Source organism: Polistes dominula, unplaced genomic scaffold (genome assembly GCF_049000335.1).
Source record: "Polistes dominula isolate Pdom_NZ unplaced genomic scaffold, Pdom_raw_medaka contig_49, whole genome shotgun sequence".
Taxonomy (NCBI): domain Eukaryota; kingdom Metazoa; phylum Arthropoda; class Insecta; order Hymenoptera; family Vespidae; genus Polistes; species Polistes dominula.
In genome coordinates, this window is record NW_028300914.1 from 6,587,892 (window position 1) to 6,603,352 (window position 15,461).

General features: G+C 30.1%; 2 protein-coding genes and 1 long non-coding RNA gene across 5 annotated transcripts; all 3 read right to left on the reverse strand.

The window, feature by feature from the left end:
* Nucleotides 1–5,162: 5,162 nt before the first annotated feature.
* Nucleotides 5,163–9,734, reverse strand: LOC107065066 (L-lactate dehydrogenase). Its single transcript, XM_015318383.2, has 5 exons — nt 9,575–9,734; nt 7,385–7,514; nt 6,736–7,201; nt 6,104–6,345; nt 5,163–5,915 (listed from the first exon to the last, which is right to left on the reverse strand). Exons 2-5 carry the CDS (start codon nt 7,508–7,510, stop codon nt 5,751–5,753), a joined length of 999 nt encoding a protein of 332 aa, XP_015173869.1. The 5' UTR covers nt 7,511–7,514; nt 9,575–9,734; the 3' UTR covers nt 5,163–5,750.
* Nucleotides 9,735–10,425: 691 nt separating this feature from the next.
* Nucleotides 10,426–12,660, reverse strand: LOC149033356 (uncharacterized). Its single transcript, XR_016175811.1, has 3 exons — nt 12,227–12,660; nt 12,042–12,108; nt 10,426–11,720 (listed from the first exon to the last, which is right to left on the reverse strand). It is a non-coding gene; the product is annotated as an uncharacterized LOC149033356 (long non-coding RNA).
* A 140-nt stretch (nt 12,661–12,800) lies between these two features.
* On the reverse strand, nt 12,801–14,832 carry Ts (Thymidylate synthase). Of its 3 annotated transcripts, none has more exons than XM_089169981.1 (4): nt 14,434–14,832; nt 13,773–13,961; nt 13,148–13,410; nt 12,801–13,074 (listed from the first exon to the last, which is right to left on the reverse strand). In XM_089169981.1, the coding sequence occupies exons 1-4, from the start codon at nt 14,627–14,629 to the stop codon at nt 12,865–12,867; spliced, it is 858 nt and encodes a 285-aa protein (XP_089026107.1). In that variant the 5' UTR covers nt 14,630–14,832; the 3' UTR covers nt 12,801–12,864. The 3 variants fall into 3 exon arrangements, with proteins under 3 accessions (XP_089026107.1, XP_015173877.1, XP_089026108.1); XM_015318391.2 differs by having other exon boundaries at nt 13,773–14,036; XM_089169982.1 differs by having other exon boundaries at nt 13,274–13,410; nt 13,773–14,036; nt 14,434–14,631.
* Between the last annotated feature and the right edge of the window lie 629 nt (nt 14,833–15,461).

The following is a 15,461-nucleotide window of genomic DNA, read 5'->3' on the forward strand; positions in this document are numbered from 1 at the left end:
TCAGTTAAAATAGGAAACTTGCATGAATCGTCACAAAATAGAATTGGTGGCATATTAGAACTTGCTAAATCATTCGGAGGGGAAGGTTTTGTGGATATGGCTATTGTGGACGTTCAAGGTTTATTAGTGGTAGAACAAGTTAACGAAGCGAACTTGATAGAAATGGTATCTGAAACTGTAAATCAAATTGATCCTGAGGACACTAGCACTGATGAAGATTGTGCAGTTAATAAGTTAACATTAACAAAGTTACAAGAAGCCCTAAGCTTAGCTGAAAATCTCGAGTCATTTTTCTTAAATGCAGACCCTTCCGCAGAAAGAAGCCGAAAATTCAAAAGGAAGCATCAAAACTGTCTAGCTCCATACCGAGAAATTTACAATGACCTGGTAAGAAAAAACAAGCAAAGTAAAATTACAGATTTTTTAAAGAGGGAAGAAGATACAAGAACTTTAAATGAAGAAAAACGTTCTGAAAGTGAAGGCGATATCATTCCACCGAAAAAACGTTCTCCGTGATTAAGCTGAGCAGTGACGATGAAGATATTTATTAAATTAAAGTTGCGTTATATATATATAAATTAAAATAATATTTTTTGTTTTATATTATTCATACATTCTGTGTTAGCATAACAGCTGCTAGTCTCGGTAAAGGAAAACTAGTTTATAGTGGTCCCCGGGGTGGGTGGGTGCCAGTCACCACGACACAGAGCGTCCTCGGGTTGTGGATAGAGGAAGGGCCCCTTAGTTCTGCATAGGGATGGAGGTTAGCTGCGAATAAATTGAATAAGCAGTTGCGGACAGCCGACTTGGAATTGGCTCTCCTGTTCGGGGGTTGGGCGTAGGTCTGATTACCCCACACCGTAAAACGACTTTATCGAGCATCAATAAATACTGCCATGGATTCTACTAGGGTAAAATTTTCCGGAGGTAAACTAGTCCCCCGTTCGGATCTCCAGGTGGGGACTACCTTGGGGAATTCGTGTCGGATAAAGTCAAAAAACGGAAAGAACTTAAAAGTGGACACCTGGAACGTACGAAGCCTGTTCAGACCCGGGACGCTCCAGGTGATGGTCGGGGAGGTAGAGAAGTACTGGGTAGAAATCGTCGCACTACAAGAAACTAGATGGGCCAGGGAAGGTTCGGTTAACGCGGGGTTATACTCGGTATACGCTTTACTATGGAGGGTCGGAGATCCATAGTTTCGGCGTCGAGTTCATAATTAGGAAAAGAATACTATCCGCGGTAAAAGACATTAGGTTTATAAATAAAAGGTTAGGACTGATCGTATTGCAGAGGCGATGGTACAAGATCGCGATTATTAATGTGCACGCGCCGACGGAAGATAAAGAGGACGAAGTTAAAAACGGGTTCTACGAGGAACTTGAGCGCGTCGTGGATTAATTGCCGAAAGATTACATGAAGATAGTCGTGGGAGATTTTAACGCGAAAATCGGTAAAGAAGAGTTCCTTAGACCAATGATCGGGCCCAAGAGTCTCCCTGAGAAAAATAAGGAGTAAGGGTAATTAACTTTGCGACCGGGAAAAATCTCATCATTAAAACCACATTTTTTAAACACAAAGACATCCATAAACAAACTTGGATTTCCCCGGACGGAAATACGCGTAACCAAATAGATCACGTTCTGGCAGATAAACGGTGACACACGAGCTTATTAAATGTTAGGTCGTACAGGGGGGCGGATTGTGATTCGGATCCTTTTTTGGTTAATGCTAGAATGAGGGAACGGCTTTCCGTAAATAAGAACAATGGACAGCGGATAGGAAATAAACGGATAAACGTGAAAAGCTTATCAAGGGAAAAAACGGAATAAAGTACGCGGCCGAAGTAACGAAAAGACTCGCGTCGGCAAAGAAAGTTGACGAAGCAGATGAGAGTACGGATAAAAAATGGGAAAACATACGCGACGCGATGGTCTAATCGGCGGAGGTTATCGTTAGTTTTTGCAAAAGGCACAAAAATAAACCATGGTTCGACGAAGAATGCGAGTTAGCCGTCAAAGTCCGAAACGAAGCGCGTATCTCGTGGCTGACCCAAAACACGGATCTAACCCGGGACCAATTTTACAATATTAGGCAAGCGACGCACAATTTAATTAAGAACAAGAAGCGAAAATTTTTAAAACAAAAAGTATAGGAAATTGATGAAAATTGTCAAAGCAGTAACGTCCTTGGTATGTACGCGGGGATAAATAGGCTCAAAAAGGGATTCCAAGCTAGGACGGATCTAGTGAAAGAACAACAGTTTAGTTTCGGATACAACGGGGATATTGAACACGTATTATTTTGATCGGTTATTAAATGTAGAATCTGAGAACGACCGGGAAACTGAGAATTTCGATTTTCAACAGCGAAACCTATGGTTAGTGAACCAACTATGTTAAAGGTAAAAAGCGCTATTAAAAAACTAAAAAATCATAAGTCACCGGGCAATGACTCGATTCTTGCGGAGCTAATAAAATGGGGGAGAAATAGATTGATCGAAGAAATTTTTGAGCTAATCAAATTAATATGGAGCAAGGAAACATTACCGGAACAATGGAAAGAGTCGATTACAATCCCAATTTTTAAAAAGGGAGACAAAATGGATTGTAATAATTACCGGGGTATTTCACTTTTACCGACGTGTTACAAAATACTATCAAACATCTTACTAGCTAGGATAGTACAGTATGCGGACGAGATAATAGAAGATCACCAGTGTGGTTTTAGGAGAAATAGATCGACTACAGACCAAATTTTTGCCATTCGGCAAATCTTAGAGAAAAAATGGGAATTTAATCAGCCGGTACATAAACTTTATATAGATTTTCAAAAAGCGTACGACTCGGTAAAACAAGAAAGAATGTTCAAAATCCTAATACGACAGGGGATACCAAGAAAATTGGTCAACCTTGTTCAACTTTGCCTAAAGGAAACTAGGGGTAAAGTGAAGATAGTTAACCAAATGTCGGAAGATTTTAGTATCCATAGCGGGTTAACAGGAGGACGCATTGTCACCTCTTTTGTTCAATTTAGTACTGGAGTTCGCTGTCAAAGAACTGCAGTAAAGTAAAAATGGTCTACAGTTGAACGGGACATCACAATTGTTGACATACGCGGACGATATTGCTTTGTTAGGGGACAATGAAGAGTCATTAATTAATAACGCGAAAATATTAATAGATATTACTAAAGATCTGGGACTGAAAATAAGTGCGGAAAAACCAAATATATGATAACTGATAGAGTTCAGAATATGCCTAGTATTGGAACTTTGGTCGTCCGAGATAAAATTTTCGAACGGGTCAGCAATTTTTGGTATTTAGGATTGATCATAAACCAGACAAACGAAATTAACGAAGAACTTAAGAAAATAATTAATTTAGACAATTCATGTTTTTATTCGGTTAACAAATTACTCAGCTCGCGGTTGCTGTCTAGGCGATTAAAAATCAGGGTATACAGAACAATCATCCTGCCGATAGTCCTTTATGGTAGCGAAACGTGGTCGCTTACGTTACAGGACGAAAAGAAATTTAGGATTTTCGAAAACAAAGTTCTTCGTAAAATCTTCGGTGCAAAACGCGATGAGGAAACGGGCGAATGGAGAAAACTCTATAAAGTAGAAGTGCATCGATTGTACAACAAACCGGACATTATTAACGTCATAAAATCACGCCGATTAAGATGGGCTGGTCACGTGGCGCGCATGGGGGAGGATCGAAGGGCGCACAAAATATTGGTCGATATACCAAACGGGAAAAGACCACTAGGTAGACCGAGACGTAAATGAGAGGATAATATTAGAAGGGACCTGAAAAAAATAGGATACGAAGACCGCGAATGGAAGTATCGCGCTCAGGGACGGGAACAATGGCGGGATTTGGTATTTGCGGCAATAAACTTTCGAGTTCCTAATGCCAGTTAATAATAATAATAATTGTTCATACATTTATATTTTTAATAAAAATTAAGTTGTTTATTTTAAAAAATAGAATACTTGTTTTTTATATTGTTCCTATATTTATATTTTTAATAAAAATTAAGTTGGTCATTTAAAAAAAAAAATATTTGTTTTTAAAAAGTTTTCGGAACACAATTCCCCTTTTTGCATTGACTCTGAGTCTGAAACAACACGGTTTCAAATAACAGGGCATTTTCTAGGAACCTATCTACCGTGTTGTTGGAGGGAGATCTGTATTGGTATTTTGTTACGTTTTTAGGGGACACAATTTATGACAAATTGCCTATAACAATCGTTCTCCTTATTCTCTATCTCCGTGGACAAGTTATACACTCTGCCCCCTCCCTTCAGTGAGCCAATAGGAATTTCCCTTTACTCTCATACTCATACCATGTCACACAAAACGCAGACGCACACACTCAGCTTATTGGGCACACTTACAGTGGTAATCACTCAACAAAGGCTCATGCATATACTATATTGCATTGACCCAGTCATTCGTTTTTTAGCGTGCTGAGCGGGTTCATTCCTCCCTATACGCTAATACTGCACGTCCCTACTCGCTCGCGACATCTTTTTCATAACTAGTCCCTTCAAATAGATGAAAAGCTGAAGACATTGACCTAAAATTCAGCATAACCTTAAAATCAGTGAAATAAATATTTTTAAGATTTAATAAAAGATAATATTTATCATTATTGTCAATTTTTTGAAGACATTGACCTAAAATTCAGCATAACCTTAAAATCAGTGAAATAAATATTTTTAAGATTTAATAAAAGATAATATTTATCATTATTGTCAATCTTTTGTTCGATAAAACATATTATTGTTTATAATTTGTTTAGAAATACGAATATTTGAAAAATTTCAATCTTTTTCCAGGGAGTACTTTTTTTTAAGGAGTATCATTAATTGTATTTTTAACTATGAGAAATGCAATATCATCGATAGGTTAAAAAAAAGATATATAAGTGATATCCACACGCAATTGAAGTGAAACTAAATTATTCTATGTTATTAACTTTATTAAATAATTAAAGTATTAATTATTAACACAATAAATTTATTTTGTATATAAAAAGCTTAGAAAATCGATCCTGTGTTCTGTCACTAAAATTTAAAATTAAAACAAAATGAAATTATTTACTTTGGCTTAATCGACAGATTATTATTGATTGTTAAATAAGCTAAATACTTGAAGTAAAAGAATTTGTATTTTTCTTTTTCAAGTAATTATAAAACTTATTATGTTATAATTATAAACTTGTGGTATGATAGTTGATAGTGTTTTTTTTGTAAAATATATAATTGTATCATGATTGTAATAATAAATTTAGATCTACGATATTTTATAAAGGCATAAACTACTATAATGATATCACAACATCAACGACAAGTAAATTACAATGTTAATACTGAAATTTATACTTTTTTAGTTGCTTCCAAAACATAATTGCCACATTTGCATGAAATTGTCATGAAATAAAAAAAAACAAAAAATGAATCCAATTTATATATCATAAAATAAATAATATCGTCTTAAATCCTTTAGTATTCGTCAAAAACAATCAACAAATTATAATAACTAAAATTTTTGTAGAAATTTATAAATAATAGTTGAAATAAATGCAACGACACGATATAAGTGAAAATATCGAAAGTAATCGGTACTTGCGCTTAAAAGTAGTTAAAGCCTAATGAAAATAAATATACATTGAACACGCACGACACGTAAAAGACAAAAAGAACGTTAGTCTAAGTATATGCACGCAATACTGTCGTTTCAAAGTTCCAAATTTTTCTGGACCTCGTGTATTGTCTGGGCTGATTTTTGAAGTAATTTCCGTTCTTCATCCGTCAATATTTGATTAACAATAGATGTGACACCGTTTTCACCCAACATTGATGGTAAAGATAAGAAAACTTCCTCAGTAATACCATGATGACCCTAAAATATCATAAATTCGAATATTTATATATAAATAATATTTAATGTTTAAACGTCAATTTTTAATATGAGTGTAGATATCGTGAAAATGTATACGAATGAAAAATACATTTTATATATATATTGAAAGATGATATTATAGAAATTATCTTATAATGTATACAAAATGGTCTACTTTATCGACTCACAGTAACTTTGACAGTAACAGCGTGGACTTGGTGAGTGTTTCGCAATATCGTTGCTGCAAGACTTGATACGTTAAGCCCAATTGCCCAGGAAGTATAACCTTTGAGTTTTATAACTTCATATGCACTTTGGACGACTTGTTTATGCACATCATCCCAATGTTCTTCGTCTTTGCTAGTTCCAATGTTAGGTTTAAGCTCACGGAAACGTACACCAGCGACATTCACACTGGACCAGAGTGGTACTAAAAAAATCAAAACTATGATAATTTGAGGGAATTTATTTGAAAATAAAGAAATATTGACAATATAGTCCAAGAAATATTTTTTTTTCTTGTAATTTGATTATATTTATTTATATCCTTTTCTGAATACTGAAAAGAAATAAAATTGTAAATAACATCAACACAAATGTTTAACGATACAAGACTCAAACGATCTTCATTTCCACAATTATAAATATTTTTTAATAAAAATTAATATTTAAATGCTCTAAAAGTCAATAAATATTATACTCAAATGTAAATTTTGTATTTCTCTATTTTCTAAAAAAAATTTCTTCAAATAATTGTAACTTTTAGACCAAATCAATGAAAATCTTTTTTTAAAAAAACAAATTTTGATAATCAACTTACCGCTACTATCACCATGTTCTCCTATTACCCAAGCATGACAAGAGGTTGGTGCTACGTTGAGTTTCTGAGAAAGCAAGAAACGGAAACGCGTAGAATCTAAATTTGTTCCGCTACCGATAACGCGGTTCTGCGGTAAACCGGATAGTTTCCATGCGACGTAAGTTAAAATGTCAACAGGATTAGATACAATCAATAAGATCGTATTAGGGCTATATTTTACAAGCTGAGGAATGATTCCTTTGAAGATCTCAATGTTTCTCTGAACGAGATCAAGTCTGGTTTCACCTTCTCGTTGACGAGCCCCAGCAGTCACAATGCATAAAGTCGAATTTGCTGTGGCTTCATAATCAGTACTGGCATTTATCCTTGCGTTCTTTAAAAACGCACTACCATGTTGGAGATCCATCATTTCTCCTTTCAATTTGTCTGCCATCACATCGACGAGTACGAGATCATTCGACACATTCTATATATGAAAATAAGTAAGTAAATAAAGTAGTTTAGACTAATTAAATATACATGTTATTTTTTTTATTTATAGAAATAAAACATTAACTTAAAAATTAGACTATTATAATGGTTTTACTTTACGTTCTCAATTTGTTATTAATTTTTGTTTCTATATTAAAAAAATAAATAATTCGCTTACGTTCGTCAAAATACTGAAGGCACATGCCATTCCAACCTGACCAACGCCAACAACAGTAACTTTATTTTTTCCATTGGAGGTAGGCTCTACGACATTGGTCAACAATTTTTCTTTCAACGACGACATTTTTCTGAAAAAGATAAATAAAACGTCAGTAAGGATATACTTTAGTATATATCCTATTATATTATTTATTTACTCACTATTATTTTAATATTTCATTTTTTTACCGAGTTTCCAATATTTTTTAATAATCAAAATGTATTATTTATCTACATTATGATTTTGGGATATTCCCAAAAACAAATTATTAATAATTTCATTAACAATCGCACTACCATTATCAAAACAGATATTTGGATTTAAATACAGTTAATTAAATTTTTAAATTATTTCTATGCACGCCATCTCGATGTATGTAACAAAGGAAAGTATGTAAATATGTTGTTATCAAAAAGTTCAAATGTTTTTACGACGCATAAAAGTACGAGCAAACATTTTGGAAGTATAAAAGTTTCCTCAAGGTCATCGAACTCGGAAAGTCAAAGCGGTCAAATATCTTCACGTTTACACGTTTATGTTTCCTGTCTACTCGAGATGATACCAATGGTCGAAGCGAATGGCTATTTTTAACAAATTTTATTTTGCTTCCGTATTTTAGAAACGAAGAAGATGAAAGTGATTGGTTGAAAAATTAGCAAATATTCGAGGAAACTTTTTTAAAAATAAAAATTAATATTTTGTAAGTGTCAATCAAATGTGAAGTGAAAAATGTTTTTTAAAATATCTCGCATTGCCTAAACCATATATGTAGGATCGAATAAAAAAAGTATTGGCACTAGCTAAATTTTGTTATTAAATATTCTATATATTTACAAAAAATGCGATTTTTTGTTTAATATTTTTCTATGTAAAATATATTTTTAAAATATAAAGTTAAATTGATGTATAAATAAAAACTAAATAATGAGGAATGCTTAGAAATCAATGTTTAAATACGATACTATTTTCAAGAATTAAAAGCAAAGTTTTTTTTAAACCCATTTAATCTATGTCACCCATCAAATCTATGAAGTGGAAAACAAATCTAATCACATAAATCTGAAAAAAGTATGATTCTTTGTTATCTTTATATTTTTCTTTTTTTAATTTAATATTGCTATCAAAAAATATGAATGTGTGAATACATATATTTTTGGTATGTAAATACGAACAATTTATATAGAATATTTTATTTGACTAACAATAAAGAAATAATTTCTGTCTCAAAAATTGTAGAAAAATATTTCATTACGACATGTACAAAAATTTTAATAATATCTCAACTAATGTCAATAGTCATTTTCAGTAATATAATTCAATATAAGAATCACAGCTGGAGAGAGCGTGGCGTATCTTATTTTGGATCGAATTGTCCAAAAGGGAAGGAACTAAAACTAACACAATTATATTTACCCACCTACACAAGACACATTTTTGTAGAAGGAAAACTGACATTGTGATAAAACGAAGGCGTAAAGTGGCATCACGATAATCGTTAGAAATGCAATAGAGACAACGAACTTAATCAGTATAGTAAAGCTGATATTTAATATATACGGTGTTGTTTTAAAAGTATTTTACAAAAAGAAAATTTCTGACGTAACCCTGACGTGATCCTGCAAGACATCATGCGCACAAAAACTTTAATAGGTAATAAATTTCTAATTTTTGGATTTAGGAACACATTTAAATGCAATTATAAATAAATATATTTATAATAAGAAATTTATTATTTATTGATAAAACTCTAATCAAAAATTCATTTTACGAACATTGGTAATATAATATTAAGAATAGTTAAGATGAAAAAGAAATCAACTAAATATCCATATTTTTAAATCTATGACATTTCATTGTGTTATAAACAAAAAAAGTAAAAGTAAAAGTAACGTAAATTCAAGAACGATAATTCAATTCAGCATTTATTCCTCGAGAGACTCAACTCTTTTTTTACAAAAAGAAATCAATAAAATTATAGAAGAAATAAAAAATACAAATTTCACTGTTACATCAAGCATTGTTTACTTACTTAATTGTCAATCTTATTACTATTTTCGATTGTTTATATTCTTTAATTGTTAAAAATGAAAATAATATTATTTTGTAAATTCAATATATAGTTAAAAGAGAAAAAATACTTTCACTGACCTTTCCAATATATATTTCGCTGGTAGTCTCACTAAAGATAAATTAATTAAAAAATTGTAGACACGAATAAGTAGGTAAGAAAAGTGAACACTGAAAATGATACTGGCAGCCGGCACACCGGTTTACTACTGACTAAACTGACAGAACTCTCATCAGTTGTGTTTCTTAAGGTGACCTTGTCTCCCACTTTTTATACCTCTACCAGCCAGGGTATAATAGTGTGCGTAAGATTAATGCCATAGCAATATCGATCTTAGAAAATCGAATACATTTATTATCTAATTTTAATCGTAATAGCAATTTTTTAATAATTTTTTTACAAATTCATCATCTCTTTTTTTATATTTTTTAAATAATTTATTTTAAAATATTTTTTGACTTTCGTAGTATGGCGAGTGGCGCGTATGCTTAAAGGCACGTAACAGCAAGAATTTCTCAGAAGCGTAGACCGTTAATAATGGACACACTTACGCAGGTATAAAACTGATGCAACTTTCTGTTCTTTCAGAAACTCCAACATCACATAGTCCCTAATTTATTTTCACATTTTTTCGCTCTTTTTGATTTATTCTTACAGTAATTATATATAAAGTAATAGTTTAAATGAGACAATGATTGTGTTAAATACCATTGCCATTTTTGTTTGCTATTAAATTTTTTTTATATACCATTCATTTAAAATACTAAAACAAAATTTTAAATATTACTAATTCAATAAAAACCAGCCTATAATTATTTCAATTACTTTGATCTATAAAGGAAAAATTTGTAAACAAGTTTTATTTAATCTAAAGATAAAATAATAGTACATACTTCTGATAAATTATCTAATATTTTGTTTAAATAAAAAAGAACGTTAATTTATTAGCGAAAAATGATATTATATAAATAAATTAGAAAGGGACTGTAAATGATAAGTATGATAACGATAGAAATCATAGAATTTTACATTTTTATTTGATATAATCAAATAATTTGTGATATTGAAGTTGTTGAGATTGCTGTATACATTTTTCTAATATTTTTCTGATATCAACAAAATTCTCGGAGATTATGTCTATAGACAATGTCTCGTGGTGCTCAACCAAACGATGATTCATAGTAGCCAACCATCTGTTCTTTAACTGAAATGATGCAACAAATAAGAACTAATAGTGTAAGTCCGCTAATCGTAACTACAGACAAAAAATTTCAGAATACGTGAAACAAATTGTAAATAGTTTTCATTTTAATTCAAAACTGAGTTATATTTTTTGCGTATTACTAATATTTTTCTATGAACAAACGGTTGAGAAAAACTACTTTAATGTACCTAAAAAAAAATGAAATTCATTCAATTTTTAGAATTTGCACATAACTGCTAATATAAAAATATTCAAAAAGAATGCACAATATATTTATTATCTTGCACATATTTTACATACGAGTATATGCACATATTAAAATACATTTAATTTAATTATAAGAAACGAAGATTAGATTTATAAATATATATAGAATATATATATAGATATACGTGACATCGATCATTGATCAATTTTTTGCAATGCACAACATTTTCACTTTTCTTAGATTCCCTCCCACTTATTTAAAGTTTTATACAAATACCCATCTCAACGAGTGATACGTGAACGTAAGCACGTGTACATCGTTTAGAGAAGGGGTTATGTTCGTTCATGGACATTGTGCATCCATATTTAAAATATTGCTGCAAGTAGATAAATTCAACACAATCTAAATTTATTCGTCATATTTTTTCTTTCAGAATATATAAGATGTTTCAAGATAACTATTTCTAATTCACGTATCCATAATTAAATTAATTCTGTAAGTAATAGTTAATTTTAAGAAGAAAGAAAAACACCTTTTCAAATTACAATTTCGGTAGAAAAACAACAATAAAGGATAAATACGCCAAATAATTAATCAACATTTTAAAAGTAAATAGTGCATATTATTGCATTTTTATTCTACATTGTAGCTGTAGCAGAATGTTTAGTTATTTTTTTTATATCTGTTGCTCTAGGAACATAATGTCGCACACCCCATTTAATATTTGCTTCCTTGTCAGTTTTGACAAATGTATATACAGGTTTTCGCAATTTGTTCATCTGTTCTAACTTTGATAGAAAATAAATTGATGTTGCTAAAATAGAAAACAAATATATGCCATATATATGTATATGCTACAATATTTTATTATTGAAGTTATTCTTACATTTACGCGCACACGCGGATACACTACCCCACACATACCCCAGTATTATAAGTCATTTTCATTTTTATTCATATTTAAACCTTTTATATTTTATTCTTTATTAATATTATTTACAATTTTAATAGGAGATGGTTTTAAATAAAGTTATTTTTGAACATAAACATGAAACAATTAACTTTTGTTTTATATAATAGTTTCAATTCCTAAAAATAAATGCGTTAAAATAAAATATAAATATATTAAACTTACATTTGTTACAAGTGATAATACATATTGAATGTAAAAGAAAATATATAAAGATATATTTCTTGTAATTCTGAAAAGACAATTTACATATTACATATGTGTAAATCACACAAATGGAGTTAATTTTTATAAAAATTTATATTTGCGGATACATTTTATGTCGCATGTTTATAATAATATAAACTTACCATATGAAATATATATATTAGCATTGTTGAATTCTTTTCTAAATGCAGCTTAAGATGTAATGATCTAGTCAAGTTAACGTATACCTTTCACAAAATGTCAGTGACAGGAACTTATATACCTTCTTAACTATAGATACAGAAGCTTTTTTATTTAACTTTCTCTTGTCCTAGATTTGATTATCGATCACTTTCAATAATGTATAGTTATATCGTTATTACTCTCTCTTTTATGGGTTTGAGAAATTTTGCTATGACACCTTCCCAGCACACAGTCCATCACCTTTTCACGCAAGCAGTGATTAAATCTTTCTAAAATTAAGAGCACGTAATATCCCTAAGCGGTTGTCCATCTAAAACTCAATTCAGGCTTGTACTAACTGCTGAAACGAACTGATATAAGAATATTAGTAAAATTTCTTCATTCAATATCTTGGAAAGGATTGAGTATATTCCTTCACTCCTAATGTACAATGTATAGTCCTAATGGGCTCCTACAAGTGTATAAGGTTTCAAAAAAATCTGTAAAATAATGCATTATTATCTCTTGTAAGTAAAATTAAAAAATATTTACAAATTGTTTTTTAAATGATTTAATTTGGTAAAATTTTAATTTAAAATATACACATATAAACATTGGATTAAACTGCCATTTGCATATCAATTTTTGGATGTGGTTTATAATTTAATAGTTCAAAATTATCAAATGTAAAGTCATCTATATCTTTAACGTCACCAATTATTTTCAATGTGGGAAATGGCCTCGGGGTGCGTTTTATTTGTTCTTCAAGTGCCGATATATGATTAATGTATATGTGACAATCACCCATCGTATGTATAAATTCACCTGGCTGTGATAAACGAAAGAAAAACCATTTATTGTTGTAAATGTATATTTTACAACTATAATGAGATGAAATGTACCTTCAAATTTGTTATATGAGCCACCATATAAGTTAATAGAGAATATGACGCTATATTAAATGGAACTCCAAGACCCATATCAGCACTTCTTTGATAAAGTTGGCATGATAACGTTCCATTACTTACATAAAATTGTACCAAACAGTGACAAGGTGGTAAAGCCATTTTTGGGATATCAACTGGATTCCATGCAGTCATTATTATTCTTCTATCATCCGGTGAGTGCTTTATTTTATAAATAACTTCCTTCAATTGGTCAATACCTTCATTTCCATATTAATTATGTTAACATATTTAAAGTATTAAGTTAATAATGATATACGTAAGTTATATATACAGGATGGTAAAAAATGAATCTGATATTTTAGAACCTTATACTATTTATTAAAAGGAGTAAAAAATGTCTAATTTTAGACGTACGATATCAAACACTCTACACAATAATAAAAGTTAATTTAATACATCAAAAGGATTGATTTTAGATCCTGTATTAGTTAAATATTTTTAACTCTTCTTGATAAGTATTATAAGCATTTAAAATATCAAGTCCTTAAAATATTAGATCCTTTTACTACCACCCTATATACATATTTATAAACATTTAACTAATCTAACAAAAACGTGCCTTGTTTTTCGTAATTTGTATGCATATTTTTGTATTCCACGCCGTAATGTCTCCATTGAAATCCATATACAGGGCCAAGATCACCTTCTTCTCTGTCAGTAAAACCACATGAGTCAAGAAAAGCACGAGAACCATTGGAATCCCAAATATGTACTCCTTTATCTTGTAATTCTTTTACATTAGTCGATCCTTTAATAAACCATAATAATTCTTCTATGACTCCACGCCAAAAAACTCGTTTTGTAGTTAACAAAGGAAATATTCCTATGAAGATAATGGGAAAAATTGTTAAACAGTTTCTATTTTTTTTCTTTAACTTATTTATCCTCATAAAATTTCATAAATAGAAATTCAAAGAAATATATATGAGACCTTTGAGTTATAACAATATAAGTAATGATAACATAAAGAGAATAATGAACAGATGATTTTGTGATGAACTTTGATAAAATTATTAAAGTCTAATGATGTTTATTTTAATAATATTCATACTTATCGCTTTTTATAGATTGTTCTTGTAAAATTATTTTTGATCTTTTATTTTTATTTTTATTTTACCTAATTTTATATTTTTTTAAAATTCTAATTGCTTCTTTTATTCTAATTCTGATCTTATTAAATACTTTAGTTCTTATACTTATCATTGTGGAAGAAACAATACCATTTGTTAAATTGAAACGCATCTGTGTCCCAAAAATCGAATAAGTTCCCACTCCAGTTCTATCGTTTTTTTTAACTCCAGTTCTTATTATTTTCTTAATCAAATTCAAATACTGATATTCGTCATGATCTTCTACCGTTTTCGAATTTTTAGATTCCTCTGTATTAACTTTATAATTTTGTTCAGACATCATCATTTCGAAGCGAACCTTTTTGAAGTAACCTAATTTTTTACACGTGTCCGATAATCTATAAGATGTGTTTAAATAATAATATTTCACGACGATTTAAATTTTAATTGTTAAACGCAAACGCTAATATTATTATTAAAAATAATTTTAATCTAATTAAATATTGTATGTAAGTGAAGTTTTAAAACTAAGATACTTATTTGAAATTTGTAAAATATTGAACGTAACGTACGAAAAAGTAGTGTTTTCCATGATCTTAAACATAAAAGTTAATTAAACGTTTAAAATATAAGAATTTTAATATTCTAATTAAAATAAAATAAAATTGAGCTTTATAATTGAGTACAATTTTATTAAAACTTTATTGTAATTTTTATTGAGAAAGACGGAAATTTAAATTTAAAAAATCAAATTTCCCGCTAACTGTCATAGTCTAAAAAGTAGTAATGTTTTCGACCGCTAGGTTGAAGATGCTACAAAAGATGCCGCCGTATTCATACCGCGGTAGAGCACTATAGATATGAGTACTTTCATCCGCCATTTTCAGTCCTCGAGTAAGCGGAAGTTTTAAAAAAACGTATGTAGTGAGTGTTAGTCTGTAGGTTTTATCGTTATTTTTTGCAATTTTTTAAATTATTTGTGAATAAGTGAAGAAGAAATTTTATTGAAATCGTTTAATAGTCATTTAATAGTCGTAAACAACTATTAATATCTGTCTGAAAACATATTGAAAAATACATTTTCAATAAAAATTTCTAAGCTCACTACAAAGATTTTTGGGCTTTGTCTAGCCAAAATTGAAGGTATGTTTATTCTTTTTGTATATAAATAGAACGAT